The sequence below is a fragment of the Petaurus breviceps genome, unplaced genomic scaffold (assembly GCF_028583685.1).
Source record: "Petaurus breviceps papuanus isolate PSGF00001 unplaced genomic scaffold, PetGlider_PUasm1.0 90895, whole genome shotgun sequence".
Classification (NCBI taxonomy): Eukaryota; Metazoa; Chordata; class Mammalia; order Diprotodontia; family Petauridae; genus Petaurus; species Petaurus breviceps.
The window spans coordinates 29527047-29552933 of NW_027187372.1; the positions used below are offsets into that span (position 1 = coordinate 29527047).

The 25887-nt window shown below is 37.9% G+C and overlaps 2 protein-coding genes across 13 annotated transcripts in view; both read left to right on the plus strand.

The window, feature by feature from the left end:
* Window positions 1-10567, plus strand: part of ZC3H11A (zinc finger CCCH-type containing 11A) — a 40541-nt gene extending 29974 nt beyond the window's left edge. For 11 of the 12 annotated variants that reach the window (XM_069074629.1, XM_069074630.1, XM_069074635.1 and 8 more), the window contains 8 exons: window positions 1678-1776; window positions 2320-2388; window positions 2919-3425; window positions 3557-3636; window positions 4242-4584; window positions 7454-7620; window positions 7993-8060; window positions 8471-10567. In XM_069074629.1, the coding sequence (XP_068930730.1) occupies window positions 1678-1776; window positions 2320-2388; window positions 2919-3425; window positions 3557-3636; window positions 4242-4584; window positions 7454-7620; window positions 7993-8060; window positions 8471-8726 (1589 nt within the window). In that variant the 3' untranslated portion in view covers window positions 8727-10567. The remainder of the gene's footprint in view (window positions 1-1677; window positions 1777-2319; window positions 2389-2918; window positions 3426-3556; window positions 3637-4241; window positions 4585-7453; window positions 7621-7992; window positions 8061-8470) is intronic. The other variant, XM_069074641.1, reaches the window with a different exon arrangement.
* A 5710-nt stretch (window positions 10568-16277) lies between these two features.
* Window positions 16278-21656, plus strand: SNRPE (small nuclear ribonucleoprotein polypeptide E). Its single transcript, XM_069074642.1, has 5 exons — window positions 16278-16450; window positions 16810-16836; window positions 18504-18566; window positions 19921-19999; window positions 20854-21656. Exons 1-5 carry the CDS (start codon window positions 16397-16399, stop codon window positions 20907-20909), a joined length of 279 nt encoding a protein of 92 aa, XP_068930743.1. The 5' UTR covers window positions 16278-16396; the 3' UTR covers window positions 20910-21656.
* Window positions 21657-25887: the final 4231 nt, after the last annotated feature.

A 25887-nucleotide genomic window follows, 5' to 3' on the forward strand; every position in this document is an offset into this window, starting at 1 on the left:
GAGAGAGAGAGAGAGAGAGAGAGAGAGAGAGAGAGAGAGAAGTGTCAGGTCCTCCTGATTCCAGGGCCAGCGCTCTATTCACTGCGCCACCTAGCCGCCCCCTCTATACAGTTCCTAAGGACATTATCACCAAGTTTACTTCTCTAAATTCTTTTTGCCCCATATTTGTTTCACCTTTTCAATAGTTATGTGAATTAAGTTCAAGTTTTAGTTTGATTCTTGATAATTATTTAAAATGTCCTGAGCTAAAAAGACCATGAGTATTCCTTTTTTCTTCCTTTTTCTTTGCAAAAAGAAAATTTTAGGCAAGTTTTTTAGAAGATGGATAAAATTTTGACTTAGTAAATTTTTTATGTAAAGATTTTGGTTAGCTGAAAAGTATTTAAATTTAAACTTCCCATTTATTAATCAGTAAATTCCCTTTCTTAGCAGTGTGTTTTTCATTTAAAGAATAGAACTGAAATATTTCTCCCATTTTTTTTCCTGTCTTTTTTGAAAGACCATTAATGTACTTTCTAAAAGCTATCTGACTGTGAAGGTGGTATACTCCCTAAGTTTGGGAAAAATTCTCCTGATTTCAGAGATTCCTTCACATCATTTTAAATAGTGTTGGCATGGCAATTTAATGGTGCCTGTGTGGAGAGGGTTAGTAGTATTTTTATAGACAGATCTTTAAAACTCCTTTACCATTTTAAATTACATATTTAGTTGCCAAGTTCCCAAAAGATAATTGTAATTTTAGTGAAGCTTTTCAGTTCTTGCTATTAAAAATATAAAGTTGTTTATAAAATGCTTTTGCAACCTAAATACTGCCTAGAGCTAGAGAAAGGAAATTGATATGAGTTCTTGGGGGTTCATAGTATCTACATTATCTTTTACTAGCTTTAGAGTCTTACAAGTATATCTTTAGGAAAGTTTAGTCTTTTTTTTTTTTTTTAAAGCAATTAGGGTTTAGTAACTTGCTCAAGGTTACATGGCCAGTTATTTCTGGGTGTGGTGCTAAGTATCAGAGCCCGGATTCGATCCCAGGTCATCCCGACTTTGGGGCCAGTGCTCTTACTCGCTGAGCCACCTGGCCACCTGAAAGTTTAGTCTTTAACAATCTGAAAAACAATTTAAATATTAGAAATTGCTATTTAAACAGCTTATACTAGGCAACTTTTATACTGAAAGAGCTCCTGACTGGGAATCAGAAGGCCTACATTTTGGTTCTGATTTTCTCCTCCCAATTATTTAAACATTATTTCTCTAAACTTCATCTTCCTTGGTTGTAAAAGGATAGGATTTATATTCACTGATCTCTAAAGTACCTTCCAGTTCTGAAATTCTATAAACTTCTTAGATGTTTGTGGTGTTACTTTGGTTACTGGAATTCACCTGTTGACCAGTTAGAATTTTTTGCACGTTCTTAGTCTTGACTTTAGTTAGCTGGTTATGAGTCCCATATTGAAGGTTATTCATATCTTGTTTTTTCACCTGTCCCACCATCTTACTCTGAAAATTTCATTACCTTCTCTGAGGTAGAGTTGTCAGGTTCCAAGGAAATTCTATTATTTATCATATAAACAGAAAAAAAGGACACTGGTCTCCATGGATTTGTTTATGTTTTCCTATTTATGGTTTTTCTCTTTAAAAAAAAACTTTCAACTAAATTCATATTACCCTTTGGTCTAAAAGGTGTTGACAGTGACCCTCCCCTGAAACGAAGCCTTGCTCAAAGGCTTGGGAAGAAAATTGACTCTCCAGAAGTGAATGCTGACAAAACACCAAAGAAAGGTACTCTTTTGTAAATTTTTAAAATTACTACATTATCTTTAGATTTGCCACTAACTTTGTTGACAGTTAGTGCTCTCAGTTCCCAAACTGTTCAGGCAAACTAGATGATGGAATTTTAGGGCCATATCATTCCCTTTCCATTATTTTTTTAAAATGACAAAATAATTTCCCAAAGCCCATTAGTTTATTTGCTTTATCAATTGTGCAGAAATAGTTTTTCAAATTTATTTTCCAGAATACTCAAAGTATGTGATTGATGTAGAGATCATTTTATCAGAATTAGGTTGCTGAGGTCAAGGACTAGAAAGGAGAGACTTTGAGGGAAAAGAAGTAAATGTATAAGCGGAAAAGGCAAAACCCTAGGGAAATTAAAGAGTACTGGCAGTAAGAGAAAAGTGTCAATTTCATTATGAAAATTGAAAAAGAACACATGAAATTCAGTTAGATACCAAAGAGAATTCTTAGTTTAATAATTCTGTGTACTACTGCCAGCAGATTTGTCTTTATTGTATCTTTTATTGTTTTTTTCTTTTCATTTTTCAGTTCAAGTTTCGAAGTCTCTGAAGGAGAGATTAGGAATGCCAGCTGATCTAAACAGTATGGAGACAGCAGGTAATGATTCCTGAAATATATTGCCATATTTCCTACCTCCCATAATAATATATATGTTTTCTCTGATTTGGCCATTCAAGCCAGGTTAGAGGTTAGATTTTGAAACAACAGTTGTCCTTATTCACTAATAAATAATTCAATTTTCCTTTCCCTTCCATTTTCTCTATTTCCTTACCCTCCCACTTCCAGTCATTATTTTCATTTTGTCAGGCATTTTTCACTTTCTATCTCTTTTCTATAAGAGGGGAGACTATAATTTCTAGTACATAAGCATCTGATTTCTTTATATTTTTGCCAAAAATGGCTGTTCTTTAGCATGAGCAGAAATTTATTTTTCTTTCAAAAAGTATGACTAATCTATAGATTCTGTAGTAGATAACTATTTACTACTATTTTGAATACAGGATTCATAATGTCAAATGTCTTTTTACTAGTGTACCATTTAGAAAACAGCTTTCAGGTGGCACAAAAGTTCATAATAAAGTCAAAGGGTTTTTTGTTTGTTTGTTTTGTTTGTTTTTTGGTGTTAGCAGAGCGATCAGCTAAAGGAGGAGAGATCCATGTGAAGACACTAGAAGAAATACGTCTTGAGAGAGCCAGCCAAAAACGAGGAGACTTGCAAATCAAAATCAAGAATGAAGGATCCCATAAGACTGAAGATTCCAGTTTAGGGATGAGGAGCTCTTCTGCTATCCGAATCAAAACATTTTCTGAGGTCCTGGCTGAAAAGAAACACCGGCAGCAGGAAGAAGAAAGACAGAAAGCTGAGAAGGAAAACCCTTCTGTTAAGCTCAGAATAGAGACTGAGTCTAAGAAACCAGTAATCTTGCCTCCCACCACTGCCAGCAAAGGGCAGTTGGAAGAGCCGATAAGTAAAACAAAGCCCATGCAGGAAGTACATATAAAAACCTTGGAGGAGATCAAACAGGAAAAGGCATTGAGGGTACAACAGAGTGCTGAGAATAATACCAACTCCCAGCCACAGCCTGAGACTACTCCAGTCATAAGACGACTACTCTGCATCACCAAAAGAACAGGTAGCAAAATTATTTTGTTTGCAAATTAATCTTTGACATACTACCAAGGTATCCATTAAGCTAAAGATTTAATTCAACACAAACTGGCCTGAATTTAAAGTTTAATGATTTGGAGTTTGATTTGAATACAGGTATAAAAGAAGAGAAGAAACTTAGTGAAGCAGGTGAAACCACCTCTCGAATTGGTGTTACCCGAACAGAGGCTGTTGAGGTAAGAACATGATCAATATGTTGTAACAAATAGTTACCTTCCAAGTAAATGCCTTTTTTTCCTTATATCATAAACACTGCCTGTGGTATTTTACTTGTTGGTGATTAGAAGTGAACAGTTGGGGCAGCTAGGTGGCACAGTGAATGGAGCACCAGCCCTGTAGTCAGGAGCTCCTGGGTTCAAATGTGGCCTCAGATACTTGACACTTCACTAGCTGTGTGACCTTGGGCAAGTCACTTAACCCCAATTACCTTGCCTTCCCCCCTCTTAAAAAAAAAAAGAATTAAACATTTTCTCCTTCTGTCTCCTGTTTTTTAAAAGGACACTTTATTCTTCCAGGTAACCTAGGATTTAGAGAAACGTTTTTTAAGCCCCTTTAATCATCTTTTCTAGGAGATATAACAGCTTTTGAGCACACATATCAATTAGACTGTGGAAGAAAGATAAACATTATGCATTCCATGCTGGTCATTACAGAATTCTCCTTGTTCTCCACACTTTTGGAAAGCAATACTAACAGTCCTTTGTTACCTTGCTGGTAGTTCTTTTGGCCATAGTCTTTTGTTTTAAAATGCTAGAGTTAAATTCTGTTGGATCTTTTGTAGGTTTCTTCACAGCTGTCAGATGAGACCACAGGAGATGGCATTTCCAAAGTTCAAGTCAAGAAATTTGAAGATATCATGAGAGAGAAGCGCATGCAGAAACAGCAAGAGGTGGAAACACTACAGAAGGAGAAAACTGTTTTAACATCCCTTCAGGAAGAAGCAGTACCTGGTAACACCCAAGTGGCAGAGAAATCAGAACTGAATACTGTGCCAGGAATCGCCCGCCAGCTGACAAAGCGCATGCCAGTAAAAGCCCAGCAAGTAGAGGTAGAAACTTCAGGAATTGGGGATTCAATACTGAATGTGAAATGTGCAGCACAGCCCTTGGAAAAAAGGGGTAAAGGTGAGTATTTTTACATAGTATGTCCTGAAGGGTGGGATTCTTTATATAGTGAATCACTGACTCATTTGGAATAATACCGTGTTTCCCCGATAATAAGACACTGTCTTATTAATTTTTTGGACAGAAAAACACCAGAGGGCTTATTTTAATGAACATTGACAGCAATTTTAATAAACAGGTAAATGTGAACAAAAAAATGTACCTTTATTCAATAAGCAAATCACTGGGGAAGAACAGGATATGACGCACTCACTGCTGCAGCTCTGATTGCATGCAGCTCGGAGCGCGGCGTGCGTTTCACCCGGGGGGGGGGGACAGTGCATACAGAGGGTACCGTAATGTAGCGTGTAGCGCAGGGGATCACCTTCACTACAGTAGCAATCTCAATAGGGCTTATTTTCGGGGGAGGGCTTATTTTAGAGGAATCTTACACAGTAAGCGGAGGGCTTATTTTCGGGATAGGTCTTATTATCGGGGAAACACGGTAGTTAACAGATAGCATTTGTACTTGGTGGAAAGAAGGAAAAGATGTTTTGAAAATTCAAGAAAAAAGTGAAAAAATATTTTTCTTCTCCAGAATTACAACACAGTATCCCTAGACCCTTCATTAGTCGATGCTTTCAGGGTCAGCCACAGATTCACCTGGGCACCAATAACCTATAGAGATCAGAAGATTTAAAGTGAAAAAGCACCTTAGAGAATATATACTATAGATCCCTCATCTTATAATTGAGAAAATAGAAAGAAATTTCACCCAGGTAATACAAATAGTTCATAGCCGAGTGGGACACTCAGGTCCTCTGAGGCCAAGTTCAGGATTCTTTTCTACTACACCAAGTCTTGGTGATAGCTGTGGAGATGATATTTACCTCCTTGCACTAAAATCTCAAAATTTATAGGATCATAGACTTAAAAATGGAAGGAACCTTAGAGGCCATAATGATCCAACTTCCTCTTGAGCAAATGAAAAGATATACCCAGGGAGGATATGTGAATTATCTAAAGACATACAGGAAAATAAGTATGAGAGCAGAGATTTGAAGCCAAGTCCTTTAGTCCACAAAGAACTAGTGTTCTTTTCTATTTATGGTTCAAACTGAGGCCATGATTTATTGTTCTCTCCCCACTTAGTGGCACTTCTACTCTTGTTCTTTCTTTGCTGTGACAGTTTTCATATAGTTTGGATTTTAGAGTTTAGATGTTTTTCTCCATCCCTCTTTAGTTTCAGTTTAGTTCTCTTGAACAAATCATTAAACCCTCCAAGTCATTAATGCTCAGGTGAACATGATCTTCCAAGTCCTAGCCAATAGTCATTTCAGTATCTTCAGCCAAAAACTAAATTGTAGTCTTTAACTTCATCAGTCCAGGTGGCCATTCCCTTCTAATATCCTTTTTTAACCTTCAAAAGCCCTACCTTTCTAAAATAAAAAAATTAAAATCCCTTCTTTGCCATCACATTTTTTAATGTTCTGCACAGGACTTCAATATAATAGTAGTTAGGATTTATATACCATTTTAAGGTTTATATACATACCCACACACATACACTATTATCATCATTTTAAAATTGAGGACACTGATCCTCTCTTGAGGACAGTTACTGATTCAGTAACTTCTCTAGGGTCCCCAGCTAATAAGTATCCGAGTCAGGATTCCAACTCAGTTCTTCCTAATTTCAAGTCCAGCACTCTATATACTATGCCACCTAACTAGACTCCTAGACTCTAGACTCCTAGCATTCATCCCTACATGATGAGTATATGTAGTTTACATTTATGTAGTACTTTGTAAAGCACTTTACATACAGTATTACTCTTGATCTTCACAACCCTTGAAGGTAAGTAGTTTAAATTGTTGGTTATCTCCTAGTTATATGGTCCAGGTAACTGAGATTCATACAAATTTAATAACTGGCTGTAGCAGCAAGCACCCCAGCGTCCCCAGGGTGGCTGCCAGCACAGGTTCTTGGATCTGCTTTGTTAAAGAAAAGCAACTCAAAATGGGTTAACAAACTTACTTTAATCAATCAAACATACATCGTTTACCTAGTTCAGGGGGGAAAAGGTCAGCACCCCGAACTTCAGAGTATACAGACAGAATTATCAAGAAAGAGAAACAGATCAAGTAGACAGTTTCCAAACTGTCCAACCATTACATCCATACCAAATCAACATCTGGGTTTTTCAAAAGCGGGGGGGCGGGGGGGGGGCTCTCAACAACAGCTTCCCGTGGTTTCATCTGATCAAATCACAGAACACTTCTCAAAGTGAGCCCCAAAACAAAGCTACACATCAGGGCTTATAAGCCTTCTCCTGGCTCAGAGAATGTAACAACCTTATTGACTCACTGGCCAATCAAGAAGTATCTACTGAAAAACAAGCCTCCCACCCCAGGCTCCAGGGGCACTTTAGCCTAGGGGCAGGGAAGATCTTTAAATTTGCATTTCCATTACACTTGCCCAAAGTCCCATAGTGGTAGAGCTGGTCCTTGAAACCTGGTCTTCTGACTCTGGTGTTCTTTCCATTAAACCATTCTATTTCACTTGAAGTGGAAAGTGATCAAGAAACTTAATAATGGAAATACCAGGAGTTAAGAGAGTAGCCGGTGGTGGTTGTCTATAAAGTTAAATGATGACCTATGGAGTTTGTGGCAATTTGTTTATCGAAACCCTGTGCCAAAACAGTAACAAGAACAACTTTATGCCAAACACGTCATTTAAGGGGATAAGTAAGTAGACATATATTATGTCAGTTGTGTGATTAGACATGGTTTGTATCTCCGTTTTTCAATACCATTACCCTTAGTATCCTCTACTAAATTCTTGTCTGTACAGTTGTAATACTAAACAAATGTCATCTTCTCTCTATAGCCAAGCCCAAGGTTAATGTGAAGCCATCTTTGGTTAAAGTCATTTCTACTCCTAAATTGGCCACCAAACGCAAGGCAGCTGAAGTCCACCCTGCTGTCATTGCAGCTGTAAAGCCACTCAGTTCTAGCAGCATTCTTCAGGAAAGCCCAAGCAAAAAAGCAGCTGTGGTAAGAAAATTATTTTGATCTGTAGTGGGAGTTTTTGTCTGTTAAAAAAGATGAAAGTCTACTTCTATTGTCTCTGTAACTTTCATAGTATATCCTGCTATTTCTTAATACTTTGGGTGTTTACATTATAAATTCTTTTGTCTCCATAAAAAGAAATAACATTTAAAATAACATTTAAATAACATTTAAAACAAACATTTGTTTCATAGTAGGAACAAGTTTGTGTTAGCAAATACTACTTATCTTCCTGGCGTTGGAAGGTTTTATGCCCTATCTTTAAGATCCATGCACTGAGTAAGGGCTGGCCACCAGAGGGCTACATATCTTCCTGGAAAAGGCAAGTGGACATTGACATACAATGTACTTTTACAGGCTGCTGTTCCCGTTCTCTCTGAGGACAAACCAGTCACTGTGTCTGAGACAGAAAAAAACCCAAACAGGTAAAACCTCTCTTTATTCCTTTTAGCCAAACTTTGTCACTGTAAATACCTGTGCTCTCATTACTTCTTATCTCTGGAAAACCTTCCCACCAAACAATTCTTATGATACAAATTCTGTCAAATAATTTATGAATGAGACTACTCATTGAACCCCAAAATATTGTAAGAAATTAGACTGGTGTTCATTGTCACAGTATGTATTCACACATTACTTTTTCTACACTTCATGGTATTTGGAAGATAGCACCTGATTGAGTGTCCTAAATAAGATGTTTGGCTCCATGTTAGTAGATTAGTATCAGACTCAGAAACATTCCCATGTTAATATGGTATCCTAAGGACTGAGTGATTTCAGCCAACCAGTGGGGAAAGACAGCTTTGTAATAATGAATTCTCTTTTCTTCTCATAGTCTTGATCTGCCTCCAAGTCAAGCCTCTTCTGATCCCCCACCACCAGAAGTATCTAGTCCTTCATCACAAGTGGCAACAAAAAGCCGCCGGCTAAGCTCTGCCTCCTCAGGGAAGCCCCCCCTGTCTGTGGAGGATGACTTTGAGAAACTGATCTGGGAGATCTCGGGAGGCAAATTGGAAGCAGAAATTGACCTGGATCCTGGAAAGGATGAAGATGACCTTCTACTTGAGCTCTCAGAAATGATTGATAGCTGAAAGTGGTGACAAGATCACTTAAAAAAAAAAACTCACAAAAAAACTGGATTTTGTTTCATCTATTATAACATTTGCCTGAGGTGACTATTTCTCTAGGCCAGGATTTGCCCCAATCAGAAGTATACCTCAGAAGTATCTACACTTGTTTGGGCCTCCTGTGGGTCAAATTAAAGAGAAGGCCTTTGGGCAGCCATCCTGTTTATTATTGTTTAGCTTTGAGATAAAGTTCCTTGTCTCACCCCTCCGCCCCATTCCCTCCTTCTGCTTAAAAAAAAAGAGAGAGAGAAAGTAGAGATGAGATTGGGTTGGGGGCATAAAGGAGCTTAAAGCTTTAAGGTCTATGTTAATTCTGGCTTTTTTCTTTGGGTCTTATTCGATGTGTGTATGAACGGATACATGAAAGGTTATTGGAGTTTGAAAAAGATGATGACAGCTGCTACTACTCTTAAGGACCAAATTTCATGCTGCCACTGAGCAAAATACACTCAGCTTTTGTTATGTCTGTCCTTTTCCAATGTATTTAAACTGTTAACATAGCTTTAGAGAGGGCTAAGCAGCTACAGGGAGCAAACCAGAAGAACATGGACAGTTCTTCTAGTTCTGAGTTTTGGTGCTTCTGCTACTCTGAAGGCTTCTAACTAGCAACAGCTTATTTATTACTACTGCAATTTTAAAATAATTTTTCTTTTTTGCTTGAAAGTGCCTCGGTGGTCCCAAGAACTACTGTGTTGCTGGGATCCCCTGGTTTCTTCACAAGAAGTGACATGATTAGAAGAACCTTTTCTCAGCACGAAAGTTCTCCCCACCCCCACCCCAAGTATTCTTTCCTCTCCAATACTTCTCCACCACCACTGGCATTGAATCACCAGAGTTGTGTGAAGGGTTATGGTTTTTTGTTTTGTTTTTTAAATCTCTACTGCTGCAGTTCCAGCAAATTCTCTTGCCCAGGATTTCTCTACCCTTAACCACCTAGAAAGGAAGCCCAATCAGCTGCTGATATTCATATGTGAACTATAGCAATACACTGAACCCCACTGTAACAGGGATGTTGAGATGCTTTGGAGGTGTATTGTGTACCTTCCATTTTTGTAGATGATTTTTCCTATTCTGAATTGATTTTTTTTTTGTTCTTGACGTCCTCTCTACATCCCCTCAAGGGTTTTTAGACTTGTGCTAGAATAAGCCTATTCCAGGCTTGTGTTCTCAGAAGGAGATATATTGCATTGTAAATATTTGTGTTCATATGGTATTTTGAAGAAAGGAAGAAAAACTTGTCCATTTTTATAATTCATTGTAGGTGGTATCTTGGTTCCCACAGGGAAAATTGACCCACCTGTCATTATTGGCTCCTAAGGAACTGCTGTTGTAGGCGGCTCATCAAAAGGAGAACTTCATGTAATCTCATGGGAGGGTGGAGAATGCCACAGGACTACCCATTTGGCCTTGCTGAGGTCTGAATGGTTATGCACAAACAAAAGTAACTTGAGGAATTTATATATTTAAAAAAAAATAAACACAATCCCCACCCCTCCCTCTGCAATTGAAGGTATTTGTTGTATGAGGACCCCTCCCCAAGGCCAAGCATGGAATGTTCTGGCTCCATTACTGATTGCCTCCTCCCCCTTCCCCATCCCCATTTCATTCTTGAGATCTGCACAGAGATCTCTAATCCCTTTTGTAAATAACCATTTCTTTTCATTTTTAATGATTTTGTTTGTATCCTATTTAAAGCACTTGTATTATTAATCTGCGTCTGAATCATTCATGTTCAGCATCATTTGAACCATTAGTCATTACAGAGAAAGACATATTTGTGTTTTAAATAAAACTGGTGTAGGAAATTCTTGGCAGTGTGACTTGTATATGGCCTGTTAATATCACATCAGTGCATCTGATATGGCAGATGCCCCGGTCTAATCATTGTTCCCGTTCTATAACCATAAATGCCTTAATTTTTCACTTCTTGATTTGTTCTCTAAAATCTTTAATGATTACATGTAAGCAAATAACTATCCAAACTATGGCTATAATTTGGCTGTATTACTTAAAGGGATTGGATTGTTAAAGTATGTATATTACCTGCTTTTCCATAATAATGTTAGAAATGGTCTTTAGGATGAATGTACGTTTGCCATGCTTTTAGAAAGCATAATTTTAAGAGCTGCTAAATAAGGAAGAAGTTATTTGTTGTACAAAATGGTTAACTGTGTAGTTCCTTAATAGTTAGTAGCTGGTATTTATATAGTTCTTTAAGTTATGCAAAACACTTTACAAATATCTCATTTTATCCTCCCAATAACCCTGGGAGATAGTGGATTTTACCAATGAGGAAACTGAGGCAGAAAGGTTGAATGATTTCCCCAAGTAAGAATGATTAGGCTGACACCTAAAACTTCTCTGAAAATCTTCCCCATCTCTATATATCAAAATTCTAGCCAATTTTAACGATCTAGTTCAAATGCCACTTCAGGGCTTCCCAATATCTTTAGCCTAAAGTAACCTTTCAACTGCTTCACTACTTTCTTTTCCCCTGAATTATAGCATTTCTTACATACTACTTTATGATACAGTTATGTGTGCATGTCTTCTCTAGTAGAGAAAACTGTCAGACACCTTAGAGTTAATTTGAGTTAACCCCCTCATTTTAAAGGTGGTATAAGCTCCTTGAGAGGAAACATTGTGTTAAGCATCTTTGTATCCATTATAGAAACTAACACAATGATTTGTATATAGGTGTTTTGTCAGTATTTGTTGGGTGAATGACCATAAGGTCTTTAAAATCCAACTGAGCTTTAAAATTCTGCAAGAGCACAAAAGTAGTGTAAGGTAACATTTAAGTCCCTCCTGATGTACTAGTTATATGAATCTGGCCAAGTCAGCCTCTCAATATACGCAAGCAGCTAAGACTGATGGCATTTCCCTACACCAATGAAATCACAGATCTGAACCCCTAAAAAGCACAAGCTTATGATAGAGCCATAAGATAGGTCTGCATGTAGCAGAGGAGAAAAAGTAGCATATAGTCCACACTGATATTTCTCAAATGATTAATTTTCAACTCCTTTTTCCACAATTGGAGCTCATAATCACATCTAATTTTATTTAGCTATTTTAGCTAATATGCTATATGCATGTCTTGTCTTCATTATAATGTAAAGCCTTTGAAGGAGAGGTGCTGTGTTAAATATTAAAAACCCTCCATAATACCCTAATACTTGTGTTATGAATGTACTGTAGTAGATCCTTAGTGAGTTCAATAAATTTAAATTCAAGGCAAAAGAAAGTTTATCCTCCGCAAGAGAACTTAGGCAGAACTTATAAATGTGTTGGTTTTAGCTTGACAATAGATACACTGTATCTTTACATATGTGTGTGTGTGTATATATACATACGTATATATGACATAGTACTTTAAAGACAATCTAACAATCAGAATGTACAAAACATTACAGAGGGCCATTATTTGCTTTAAAGGAGTGTACACCATAGGATTCTTTTAAATAACCAGTTCCCATTATACATTAAAAATTATTTAACAATGATGCTGTCTGCTCAAGATAGTTATTATAACTGCATGACAGTGACCAGTCTGAGTGGAAGAGTGTTCAGATGGGGATACCTCAAACCCAGGGTCGTTAGTACTCTATCCTGAAGGCCCTGAACATTCAGTGTTCTGAACCTATGAAAATCTGGCAGTGCCTAAAACCTACCGGTACTCAACATTCCAGGAGGGTGGAGATCTGCAACAACACCCAGGTCAAAACCAATCAGGGCTGACCAGCCCCACCAAAAGCACAACAATGCCTGACCCTGGAACAGCCCAGTGCAAGAACCAAGGCTGGAGACTGAGTAAACAAAATTTATCAATCAGTATAAAGAAGTTCTGTAGATTCAAAGCCACCAAAAAATTCAGCATTAAAGAGTAACTCCAGGACAACTACAAGAAGAGAAAAAATGGATTTTCCACAAGGACTACATGAATACCTAGAAGAAATGAAGCAAGAGATTTTTTAAAAATCAGGTTTAGAGGAATGAGTTTTTTAAGCTTTTATTTAGTATTTTATTTTCCTCCAGTTACATGTAAAAAAAGTTTTTTATTATTTGTTTTTAAAATTCCAAGTTCCAAATTCCCTTCCTCCCTTCCCACCCTCACCCCCATTCAGAAGGCCAACAACTCCATATAGGTTACATGTGTAGTCATGCAAAACATAAGTCATGTTGTGAAAGAAAACAGACCAAAAAAAACTCAAGAAAAATAAAGTTTAAAAAAAAGTATACTTCAATCTGTATTCAGACACCAGCAGTTCTTTCTCTGGGGATGCAAAGCATTTTTCACCATAAGTCCTTCAAGAGTTGTTTTGGATCACTCTATTGCTGAGAATATCTAAGTTATACACAACTGACCATCTTACAATGTTGCTGTTATTTTGAACACAGTAGATTTCACTCTATATTAGCTCATATAAATCCAGGTTTTTCTGAGATCATCCTGCTCATAATTTCTTAATAGTAAAATAGTATTCCATCATAATCACATACCACAACTTGTTCAGCAATTCCCCAATTGATGGGCATCCCCTCAACCTCTAATTCTTTACCCCCAGAAAAAAAGCTGCTACAAATATTTTTTGTACATATAATTCCTTTCCTTTTCCTTTTTATCTCTTTTGGAATACAGACCCAGAAGGTATGAATGGTTTTTATAGACCTTTCGGCATAGTTCTAGATTGCTTTACAGAATGACTGAATCAGTTTCATAACTCCACCAACAATGCATTAAAATCTTGTTTTTCCAATGTTCCTGAAGGAAAGGATTTGAAGGAAAAGAAATAGCTTATAACAGATAATGTTAAATCTTAACTCTTCAAACTACACAGGTATAGACTAGACTAAAAAGAAACCAATGACACCACAAGACAGTAAGAAATAGTAGAAGAAAAGTAAAAGCCTGAAAAAATAGATTTAAGATATCTGCTTTAAAAAAAAATGACTTAGAAAACATAGGAGAGATCATTTTAGAATCATCAGAAAAACTTAAAGTTATGTTTAAGGAAAAAAGCTGAACACTTTCTAAAATCATAAATGAAAACTTTCCAGACCAATTAGAATCAAAGGACAAAGTGAAAATAGAAATAATCCATAATCCACATATTACTTCCTGAAACTCGAAAAGAGAAAGTCCCAGTAATATTATAACCAAAATTCAATACTTTCACATTAGGAAAAAATAATATTTCAAGCAGTTAGAAGGGAACCAAAGCAAGATCATAAAAAGACATAGCAACTTCCACTTTAAACAAGAGATCTTGCAATGCAATAACCCGAAAGGCAAAAGAAACAGTCCTACAACCTAGAATAAATTATTCTATAAAAGTGAATATAATCCTACTGAAGGAGAAATCGATCTTTAATGGAACAGAGGACTTTTCAAACATTCCAAATGAAAATACCAAAGCTGAGTAGGAATTAAAAAATGCAAACGTGAGTCAAGAGAAAGCTAGAAAGATAAATTTATTTGAACAATTGGAAGGGATGATGAAGGGTTCTGTTCTGAGAAAAATAAGTAGTCATTGAAATAGTTTCAAAAATTAACAGAAGGAACTGAAGAAAGTTAAGAAGGAAGCACAAAAATGTTTTGAAAGTAACATGTTGAATTTAGTATAGTTTTTTTTTTCTTTAGAGAAAGGTATGGAATAGAGATTCAGTTTCATATATAATTCTCTACTATGTATATGGATGTGTTAATATATGTATGATGTTTATTAATTTCAGGACAAAAATAATTAAATTTAAAACTAAACTAAAAATGTAAGCCACACAACTTTTCTGGAGTACTTTTATTAAGTAAAGCAAAATACAACCAAGGGAATGCATTTATGTATGCATACCCTCATGGACTATTGTAGAGTCACTCAAACTATGATTATAGCAATTAATTTCATAGTGTTTCATGTGTGGTTTCTATGACTCTTATGTATAAAAATGTTACCTTCTTAAAGGGCCATACATTATCTGGGTAATGCAAATCAATTTATATTGCTTCCGGTGTGTATATGAACAGACATATACAATATACTATGTATGCACATATGTGTATGTGTGTACACATAAATGTATACATATATAGATATGTAAACTTGAATACACACAGCTATAATCATAATAAAGCTATATCCATAATTCATCATTTCCCTCATATTAGACTCACTGTATAATGGAAGTTTATTCCCACACCCCTGATAGACTCTTATAGGTTAATATCAGAAGACTTTGATTCTTATTTGAGAAACCAATCCAAGGTCATCCCAGCTATGGTTAATCAATTTTGTCATCAATTCCCTTAAACTGCCCATTAAACTTCCTTAACTGCTGTTACCCTGTATACCTGTGTAGTTTACAATTTTTTATTTCTTATTATTTTTAACATTCTCCTTTTTAAATTCCAAATTCTCCCCCTCCTTTCAGCCCCTCCCCTATGCACTGAGAAGGCAAGTAATATATCAATTATGCATTTGAAAACAGGCAAGAGATATTTCCATATTAACCATATTGAAAAAAAAAGCTAGAGAAATAAAGGGGAAAAATGCTTCAACTGTACTCAGGGTTCACCAGTTTTCTCTTTCTGGAGGTACACAGCATTTTGCATTATGAGCCCTGTGGAACTGTCTTGGATCATTATACTGAATAGAGTCACCAGCTCTTTCACAGTTGGTCATCATTAATATTGCTGTTACTGTGTTCTGCTCACTTCACTTTGCATCAATTTATATAGGTCTTCCCTAGTTTTTCTGAAACCATGTCCCTTCTAATTTCTCTTAGAACAATAGGATTCCATCACAATCATATACCACAACTTGTTCTATCATTCCCCAATTGATGGGCATCCCTTCAATTTCCAATTCTTTGTCATCAGAAAGAGATGGTATCAATATTTTTGTACATGTGGGCCCTTTTCCTTTGTCTTGTATCTCTTTGGGATACAGACCTAGTAGTGGTCATGTCCCTTTGGTTGTAGTTCCGGATTGCTCTCCAGAATGGGTGGACCAGTTCACAACTCCACCAACAATGCATTAGTGTCCCTACTTTTCCACATCCCCTCCAGCATTTGTTTAGCGATCTGCTAGGTGTAAGGCTGTACCTCAGTTGTCTTAATTTGCATTTTTCTAATCAATAATGATACTTTTGAGTAACCCACAGGCAAAATAGCCAACTCACTCAATTTTCAGGACCAGGCATGAGAAAGGTTGGGTCTTTGCTCTCCTTCTTGCCACATTATAGGCCAGGCTGCCAGGAAAGGGCTCTGATAGGTTAGACTAGAGAAGGGGGCAGGACGAGGCCGAAAGAGGGACCTTCCCGCTGCCTTTCTGGTGGGGGATGGAGTGGGGCCTTGTTTCCTCCTCCTTACCCGTAGGGAGCGCTATTGGCATAGTGAGGACGTTTAGGCGCCTCGGCTCCTCCTCCTTCCTCCACCCCTCCCCTTTCCGCTTCCTGAAATGTGGAAGGGAAGCAGAACGAGGGCCTAGAGCAGCCGGTCGGCCAGGAGGAGACGGAAGCGGAAGTCGTGGGTGCAGAGCGGGGCCTCCCGGCAGGCAACGCGACAGAATTTCCGGTTCCGCTCGTGGTTTCCCAGTGGCGCGCCGTGCCCAGCGTTCTCATTGTACGCTCCCGCCATGGCGTACCGCGGCCAGGGCCAGAAGGTGCAGAAGGTGATGGTGCAGCCCATCGTATCCTCTACTGGTGTCGCCGTCGGGGCAGCCGAAGGGTTCTAGCTGGAGAGCCGGGCGCGAGGGCGGGGAGGGCGGGGAGCGCGAGGAGCCGGCTCCTCCCCTGGGGCACCCCGGCCAGGTGGGCTGGGAGCCGGCGTACGGGAAGGTGGGGGCGCTGGGGGAGCCTCGGGTAGGCGTGAGTGGCGGGCGTTCGGCTCGGGCCCTGCATTTAGCCCACCTGCAGCAGATTCCGGACAGAGCTTGGGAGAGCACGGGGGGCGGTGTAGGCGCCGTCTCGCGGCGGGGACCCGAACCCGCCGGGGCTTCGCTGAAGCCCCGCTGGATCAGTAGCTTTTCCCTTAACGACTTCTGGACAGAACCTCATCTTCAGGTATCTCCAAAATGTAAGTAAGGCTCCTTGTAGCTTTTCCTAATGGGGAGAAGGAATAAGGCCGGGCGGATGTGCTTGGCTTTAGCCTCTCTTCCCCAAAGTCACGAAGGTAGAGAGCTGAGTGGGGAGGGGGCGGGGGCCGACCCCAGAGCCCAGGGCACCTGCTGCGCTGCCTGGGACGCCAGCTCCTTTGTAAACGCGCTGGGTCCTGGGAGTGCCGCGGTCATTGTGCTAGTAGGCTGAGGGGTCCACTGCCCAGTGAAAAGGCAAACATTTTTTAACAGAAGACTCACTCTTTTACTCAACTGAAACTACAAATGTATAACTTCAAATGAAGTTATTATGAATTTAAACTCTTTTAAGCATAGCAAAACTAATTCAGTTTATATTCAGAAAAGTTTTTCACTTAATGAGCAGGATACACATTTATAATAACCTATTACTCTTTTCACTCGTCCCTTCCCAAGCATGATCTTTGTATTTAATGCATGTGGGTGTTAACACTAAAAGGAATGGAATTTAAGAATACCTGTGTCGATTGACAAAAAATTTTTTTTTAATCTCTAAGCAAAGAAAAAAATAGGATGAAAATTTTTATTTCAAAGTAGGTGATGCAGTGAATTGAGCACTGGACTTGGAATCAGGAAGATCCATCTTCATAAGTTTGAATCTGGCCTTAGACACTTAGTAGCTGTGTGACCCTGGGCAAGTCACTTGACCCTGTTTGCCTCAGTTTCCTCATCCTTAAGATGAGCTGGAGAAGGAAATGGCAAACCACTCCAGTGTCTTTGCCAAGAAAACCTCAAAATGGGGTCACAAAGAATCAGACACGATTAAACAACTGAACAGCAGTAAACAAGAATCATAATACTTTTGTATCAGATGACATATCTGGTCCTTTTAGTGTTGAATGCATAAAATAGGATTGCAGAAGAAACCAGACATATTGAAATACATTTATCAAAATAATTGAGACAGACCTAGATTAAGAACCCTGATTTAATGGCTTTATTAGACTTAAGTTTCCTAATTTGGCATACAATAAACAAAGCTTTGTATTGATTCAGAAAGTTTTAATAACCCTTTGAATTAACTGAACTAAGATCCATCGATCTGAGGTTGTGATCCCTTTAATTACCTTTTTAAAAAAGAATAAATCACTTCATTTCCAATTGCTTCAGCAAACTAGTATGACATAAAAAGTGTTGGGGAAAACATGTTTGTTTCATACTGTTGGTCTCTTTGCTCAATGGGCCTGATGACATCCTGTGGTACCTGAGTTTTTCCAAGATACCAGAGAACTCTGAGAGAAATGTTTAGATGTTACAAGGTAAAATAACCATAAGCTCTGCCATACCTAAAACATAAGCATTGGAAAAATGCTGTGACTCAGACCCAAGATCATAGGAAATCATTAGGGTGTGTAATCCCAATACTGTGTTTATCAAATGGAAAATTTCTTTATCTTGGTAACAAGTAAATTTTTAAAATATTTTCTGTTATTTTACAAAATCACTTTTGGGAAGTTGCATTTCACTGAATCACATTTGCATGTATATATGTATGTACATACATAGGCACGTGTTTATATATCACAAGTCTAGACATGTGTAGGTCATAGTGGTGGTTTTTGGTATCTTTTTTTTCTATGTTTTTTAAAACTTTGCCTCTTCATTTCAGCGGTCCCGAATTCAGGTATGGCTATATGAGCAAGTAAATATGCGAATAGAGGGCTGCATAATTGTAAGTATCTAAGATTTATGCTCTTTTTCAGAAGTATATAATGAGAAAAGACTTGAAGAATCAGAAATCAAACTATAGGAAACATGTCTTTGAGACACATTTGTTAAAATTCATGAGCTGAAAAAAGAGCTAGGGTTTATTGAGAGCTGACTGTCTATATAGCACTATACTAGCTTTTTTTTGGTGGGGGATGGGGAATAGAGTGACAAGAAAGAATATCTCATTATCCTTGATATTCTTGAGCAGATGAATAAGGTGTTAGTAGGGAAGAATAAGAGTACAGAAGAGATATAGGGAGAAAACAAATATTTAAGTGCAGAATATGGAAATAATACTAAGTGATCAGAACTGTATAAAGTTAATTCAGGAATATCTCCTGGAGAATGTGGGCCATGAATCCTACTTAAAGAAGTGATAGGGGCGGCTAGGTGGCATAATAAGTAGAGCATTGGCCCTGGAGTCAGAAGGACCTGAGTTCAAATCCAGCCTTAGACACAACATAAAAACTAGCTGCGTGACCTTGGGCAAGTTGCTTAATCCCAATTGCCCTCCAAAAAGCAAAAAAAGAGGAAGAAATTGTGATGTAGAAGCACATTTTAAAAAAAAATGATAGTAGTTTTGAATAGTGTTTTTCTGCTAGTGTACAATTGCAAAGGTGCCACAAATGCACCTTTGGGGTTTTCTGGTGTCCTGAATAACGTTACTCCCCTTTGTCAATCTTTGATGAGGATAGAGAGAAGCTCTAGGATAATTGCTATATGCACACACAATAGATTCCTTTAGAAATGGGAGGATTATGGATATGTTAGATAATAGAGTGTATTTTTGGTGGATCTTGAAAACTGAGAAGCAGTAGTTAGTGTTCTTAACTTGGGATCCATGAGCTTTAAAAAAAATAACTATTCTAATATAGTTGGTTTTCCTTTGCAAGCCTATGTATTTTAAATATTTAAAAACTTAGGAGAAATTTTTAAATTAATTCGGAGAAGCATCCCATAGACTTCACCAGACTGCCAAAAGGGTTTAATATACAAGAAAAGGTTAAGAATCCCTGAGTTAGAGAAAAGAAGGTAAGTTAATTTGTACAGAAGAGTAGTGGTTAGAATAGATTTACTTTGAAGACCAGTCATTGAAGTTTCCAGGTCTTTGCTATTTCATATTAAAAACAAATGGTGGTATGGGTTACTGTATTAAGGTATAGAAATGTATTTGTCTTAGGTTGTAACTGGATGTCTTAAAAATAACATAGTTTCATATGCCTGGGATGATTTGAGCATAAAGAAGATCATTTTAAAAGTTTTGTTTGAATAAAACTATTAAAAATTTTTAAGTGAAAATTTATTTTATTATCTAGGGTTTTGATGAGTATATGAATCTTGTATTGGATGATGCAGAGGAGATTCACTCTAAAACAAAGTCAAGGAAACAACTTGGTGAGATCATACACAACCTTATTGAATTTCAGATAACTTGTTTTGCAGAATTGACCATTTTTAAGCCATTCTTTAGCCCACCTAATAATGAGTATAAGCATTCATAATCTTATTTCAGCCAATGAGAAAGCATAGTAGTAAAATCAGGGACTTATTATTCCCCTTTAGTGTTATTCAGCCCTACCCTCCTTTCTACTCACCTCAGAAGCATCATGTCTATTTCATCTCTTATTAGATGGTCCTTTGCTAAAAATGAGTCTTTGAATTTCGTGTTTTAAATTTTCCTCTCCATAAAGTTCTCTCAAGACACACCAGTTGTGTGAGACTTGTTTTTGAGAAGCAATAGAATGATTTTAACTATGCTTTTTACTGCTTAGATTGTTTTCCTTGGGGCCTTGATTCTATTTAAATTAAAACTAAATTTTGTTTATTGTGAATGTAAAATTCGAAAGCATTTAGGAGTGGACCATCCAATTCAACTAGCATCTGTTTTTATAAAGGAATATCTACTCGCATGCTTGAAATTACCTCTTAAAAATGCATTAGCTCATGTGAATGCTTTCATGTTTCTAAATGCTTACATACTATGAGAAAGAAATAAGAAACTCGTAAGAGGTAATGGTCTCAGGCTGAATGAAGCATAGTTTTTGCATGTTACCATTTTGGGAATTTGTTTTGCTTGACTATGCATGTTTGTTATGTGGGTTTTGTCTTTCTTGTGAGAGGAAGAGAAAATAGATTTTTATTAAAAAAAACTTTACAGACTCGTGCTAAGTTTTAAAATTTTGATTAAGTGTTAGGAAGTTTTGTGGTAGAGGTTCATGACTTCTAATGGTTTTTTATCTATGTTGCAGGCCGGATCATGCTAAAAGGAGACAACATTACTCTACTACAAAGTGTCTCTAACTAGAAGTATATTGTCAGTGAAGTTAGAAGACACTTGGAAGGCAATATTTTTTTTCTTAGTTACATTCTGTGGGCTTCAAAAGCCAGCATCACATTTTTCCACGTTATTTTGATCTTTCTTTTATGGTATTATAACAATAAATGGGTTGCTCTGGGGTTTGTTTCTATTAAAAAAATTCTGCATTGGGTTTCTTTCTCTCTGTGAAAGAACTTTTCACACAGTGGTGCCATTATCCCTTTTAAGAGCCTGTAGGCTGTAGCTGTTGGTGCTGGCCTTAGAGCTTTCTGAAAAGAGTCAGTTGCCTCAGGTGTTACTCGGGGGGGAGGGGGGGGGCAAAATTTTTGTGAGGGTGGTGAGATTGATATATTTGGTGATAGTAGTGTCCTTAATTAACATAGGACAGTATATTGCAAACATACAGTGGGGACATTAAAGCCAAAACAGTGAGACTAGTCTCTTGACAATCAACTACTCCCGTGGCATTGTTACTAACTTGGAAATTATTTCCCTGTTTCCATCCTCACCTGAAGTTCATGTACTAATTAAAACCTGAAACTGGACACTTACTTTTCTGTACTCCAGTATAACTCTGGTCCTTGGCAGGAAGGAGGAAAAATTAGTCCAGCCTTCTCTATCTTCCTGGAGCATAAAAACAGAACCTTGCTATAAATACATGAAATGTAGCATATGAAATCACCCTGTGGCTCCAACAGGTTTCTTCGTGGAAGTAAATGATGAGTCTAACCCTCAGCTTACTGTGTTGGCTTCTGTCTCTCCCCTTACCTCTTACACACTTGCCCTTCTGATCTAGTCAGAAGTAAAGGTTTTCTTTATTCCCATGACTTCTGTATTCAAGTTTGAGATCACGGAACAGTGTATAAAGAAGACATTGTCCAGTAGAGGGCACTGCTGCCCTAGACTGAGCTCCAGCCCCTAGTTGTGAAATGAACTGAATGAACTTCTTTCTGATGAGAGCACAGACCTCCCTGCTGCTTTTTTGGCACCAAAAATAGCTGGGAAGAATGATAACAAGCTAAAGCAATATAATCCCTAAGAAAACCTGCTGGCTGCACTCTCTACTTCCCCCTACGTCCTTACTGACCCAGCTGCCCTCTGTAAGCAGAGCTGTGCCTGCTGTGGCTTATTCTGAATAGATCAAGGAACAGAAGGTTCTATTTTTGACAGCGCAAATGACGATGGTGAGGAATAAGGTACAGTGAATGCTTACAATTGGTCTCTGTATTTAGAAAGCGCCTTGCTTGCTTTTCTGCTCCACTGGAGCTGGTTGTGTTTGCTTTCTAAGTTGTACTTTTCCACAAACATGTGGATTTTCTTTTCTCCCAAGCAGAAGATGCAGTAGGAGGGTGTGTTGCCTTTGGCTGTGTTAAGGTTACTAAAACTTGCCTGCTGGGAAAGCAGGTTTCACCAGGGAGCCCCTAGTACAAGGACAATTATTTTGCACTTGCTTCCTAAAAGCTTTCCTCTTAACCACCCACCTGTATACTTGTGGTGCTCCCAGAGAAAAAGGCCCTAAAGGAAAAGTAAGCACAGCTGTAGTTTTTTGATAGTGATTGAGGAGAAGGAAGAAGGTGGATTTTTAATGCTTTGGAGATTTTACACTGGTAGGGGCACCAGTTCTTGGCTTTATATTCTTGTGGATATGTTAGGTTTAGGGGAGAGAAGCTTGTACAACTTAGATGCAGGCATTGTGAGGCAAAGAGGGCCTTGGGCAATTTCAGATATAATAGGCAGCTTTGTGGCTAACAGTGTTCATGGATGGCAGGGAAACTGAACAGCTTTTCTGTGGATCTTTCCTAACTGAATTATAATTGGCTCCGTCTTACTGTTAACTCCAGCACCACTCACTTGTATTCCTTCAATGAATTTTATTTTTGGATCCTACAAATTGAGGATCACAAGAGGCCTGAATTGTGTTTTGCTGTTCTTGGAGTCTGGCCACAGCTCTGTCACCTATTTGCCGGGTTTGGGGCAAGCTAACTCACCTCTTTGTGCCCAGGTTTTCTTACTTATGTGAAGGTAATAATTGCACTGCCTATCTCATAAGATTATTGTTGTTGTTGAACTGCTTTTAACTTTGGGGGGGAAATTAAAAGTTCCTTGTAATATGGTATGATAGTATAATTTGGGACTGAGGTTTTTATTTTTACTATGAAAGATAATTAGAACTGTTTCAAAGTGAATATTTGACTTGCTCTGGAAGACAAATAGCTTTCAGACAGTTAGAAAGTTATTTTAGCAGCATCTTTTTTACATGTTACAAAATCTTGACAAAGACCGCCCAGCAAGACCTCTGTGTGATAGCATGCCTATGTTCTCATGCATTTGCAAAATGTCCCTTTAAGGTAGGATAGAGAAACTGAAACCTGAAAAGTCCCCCAGCACATCAAAGTGAGAAATGGGACCAAGACACCAAATGCCTGACTTTCTGATGAATTAAACTGGCTCCTTTGGATATAGGTGCTTTATATGGAAGTTTATTTTTGTTGTAACTATTTGCTCAATGTTACCCATTGACTAAACATTTACTGAGTGATTGCTAGGTGCAGTATTTACAGAGTCCTACTATGCTGCCCCAGGTTATCGTGGGTTTTAAAAACTCAAAGCTCAGCTCTAGCAGGTCCTGCCATCTTGGAAAGGCTTTAGACGCTATTGAGGAAAAAACTCTGCTTTTCTAGGGCAAGAGTAGCTAAATAAAAGTTTGTTATTAAGGGACTGGCCACTCATTGATGAATTCTTTTGGACAAAGAAAAATACAAAATGGCTCTTGGTCTTGTGCAGTCTCCTGCGTCTGCAGTGATAATGGTAGAAAAGAGTACTGAGGGTGCTAAAGATCACACAGCGTTTAGACCATCTATAAACCTTAATTTAGCTTTTGGTGTTACAAATTTGAAGAACTTGTTTTAGTGACCTGTGAAAGTATATATATGCTACTGGAAACTGAATTATGCTAATCTTAACAATTCCCAACACAAATGAAACAAGACAAAAGGAAGTTGTCGCTAAAGGAAAGAATGGCTCACAGGATCTCTTTGGAGAAGCAAAAAAAGAGGCTGGCAGAGCTGGTATTATTTTGTGCCCAAGGATAACAAAAACCACTTTCATGGAACTTGTAATCAAGTATGAAGTTAGGTAAAGGGCAGGATGGCAGAGATATTAGGAGTGAGAAATGAGAGTTCAAAGACTTTTAAGCCACCCAGAAGCCTCCTATCTGCACATCCTAAATCCTTTTGTGGGGTGTATCAGCTCATTGCAACCATTTACACTTTGGAAATTGGCAAACACCACAAATCAGGGTATGGCAAAAATGTTTGTGCAGATTAAACTTAAAATTGTGTATACATTTATTTACTAGCATACACTATTACTGATCATTTCATTAAGGAGAGAATTGGGAAGCTTTGGACATGGTGAGCAATGTAACATCACAAAGACTGAATGTAAGTAACAGATGACTTGTTCCATGTGGGAATCATTTGAGTCAGCTATCTATAGAATATAGCCACTAACTTGTTAGAGGTAAGAATCAACCAGAGCAAAAATGAAAAGATGCAATATGCAATTTAGACAACTCCAGCCTGATCAATTTAAACAAGTTGTTGGTCCTGAAAATTGGGAAGTGAATAAAAGAACAGATACTATCATAGACTGCCACCACTTCCTAAGCAAGTTTAACTGATAGAAATCACTTGCCACAATGAGACCAAAACAGCATAGAAACCACTCAGCCAGTGTACACTTTGTCTCTTTGCCAAGCGGAAAAATGTAGCCAAAGTCAACATTGGCTTATACAAAGTCATTTTAGAGATCTCAGAGGAGGATTATAGAGAATGGAGTAGTAGCACCTTACAAAACAGCAAAATAGCAGTAGAGGGGGAAAGCTTGGCAAGACCCTGCTAAATCATCCCAAGGGCATTTTAAAGATGGAAGTTAGAAGAACAACAAATGTAAAGGACCTAGAAGATTTTTATAATAAATTCGTTATCCTATGAGAGTGGCCCCACCTTATATAGTCTGTCTCACAGGCATGAGCATATGTGGCACAAGGAAGTAGACATGGTATTGAATGAAAATATTTCAGCTGGCCTAGAAACTGGGAGAGGACACAGTTATTAAGGGCATTAAAGAATTGATTTTCAAGGTATGTGAAAGGGGGGATAAACCAAGGACTTGGAAGAAATTCCAGATGTGGTTGTCCCCCACGCCCCCTAAAAAAAAAAAAAACTAGTGTTTGCACCATTTTTTGAGCACATACATACATATGCATTGAAGAAATTGATAAGAGGAATGAAAAGGATCCAATATTCACAAATCTAAAGTCTCCGATGTACATCTTTATAGCTGTTTAAGTGACTAAAAGCTATAGTAAATAAAAGGTCCTACTGTACTTACTTTGTTGGATGGGGGAGGGGAGGCGGGGCACGGCAGGGCAATTGGGGTTAAGTGACTTTTACCCAACAGCATACAGCTGGTAAGTGTTAAGTGTCTGAGGTCACATTTGAACTCAGGTTCTCCTGACTCCAGGGCCAGTGCTCTATTCCCTGTGCCACCTAGTGACCCCTGATTATTTTTTTTAAAGCAATCTTTAAGTAGAGGAAAGTCACCTTAAAGACCCTTCTACAAGAGATCTGTGTATATATGAGAATGAAGATCACCAGAAAGTAATTTAAAAAAAAAAATTTTTTAAGTTTATTTCTGATAAATTGATATCTCTAATGTCAAGGCATAAAATGGATGTGCTTGCCACTGGTTTTTGCTATTCTGTAGCGGTATACAGCAAAGTCAAAAGAGAAGAGGAATTTGATAGTAAGGTCCTCCCTTTGCTCCATGCCCTGATTATAAGTACTGGATTGTTGCTGAATCTCCTGAATGAAATCTAAATCAATTAAGCATTTGCCTAAATTGTCCAAACTGAAATAGCCAGGTGGTTGAAAAATACCTATTTTCTAAATTGGGCTGTTCT

Bases quoted from the DNA above. Each gene is read 5' to 3' on its own strand.
- SNRPE (XM_069074642.1), top strand. From the start codon at position 16,397: ATGGCGTACCGCGGCCAGGGCCAGAAGGTGCAGAAGGTGATGGTGCAG. The intron at 16,451-16,809 runs GTATCCTCTACT...ACTTCTGGACAG, and splicing joins AGGTGATGGTGCAGCCCATC to AACCTCATCTTCAGGTATCT. The intron at 20,000-20,853 runs GTGAGATCATAC...TCTATGTTGCAG, and splicing joins AAAGTCAAGGAAACAACTTG to GCCGGATCATGCTAAAAGGA.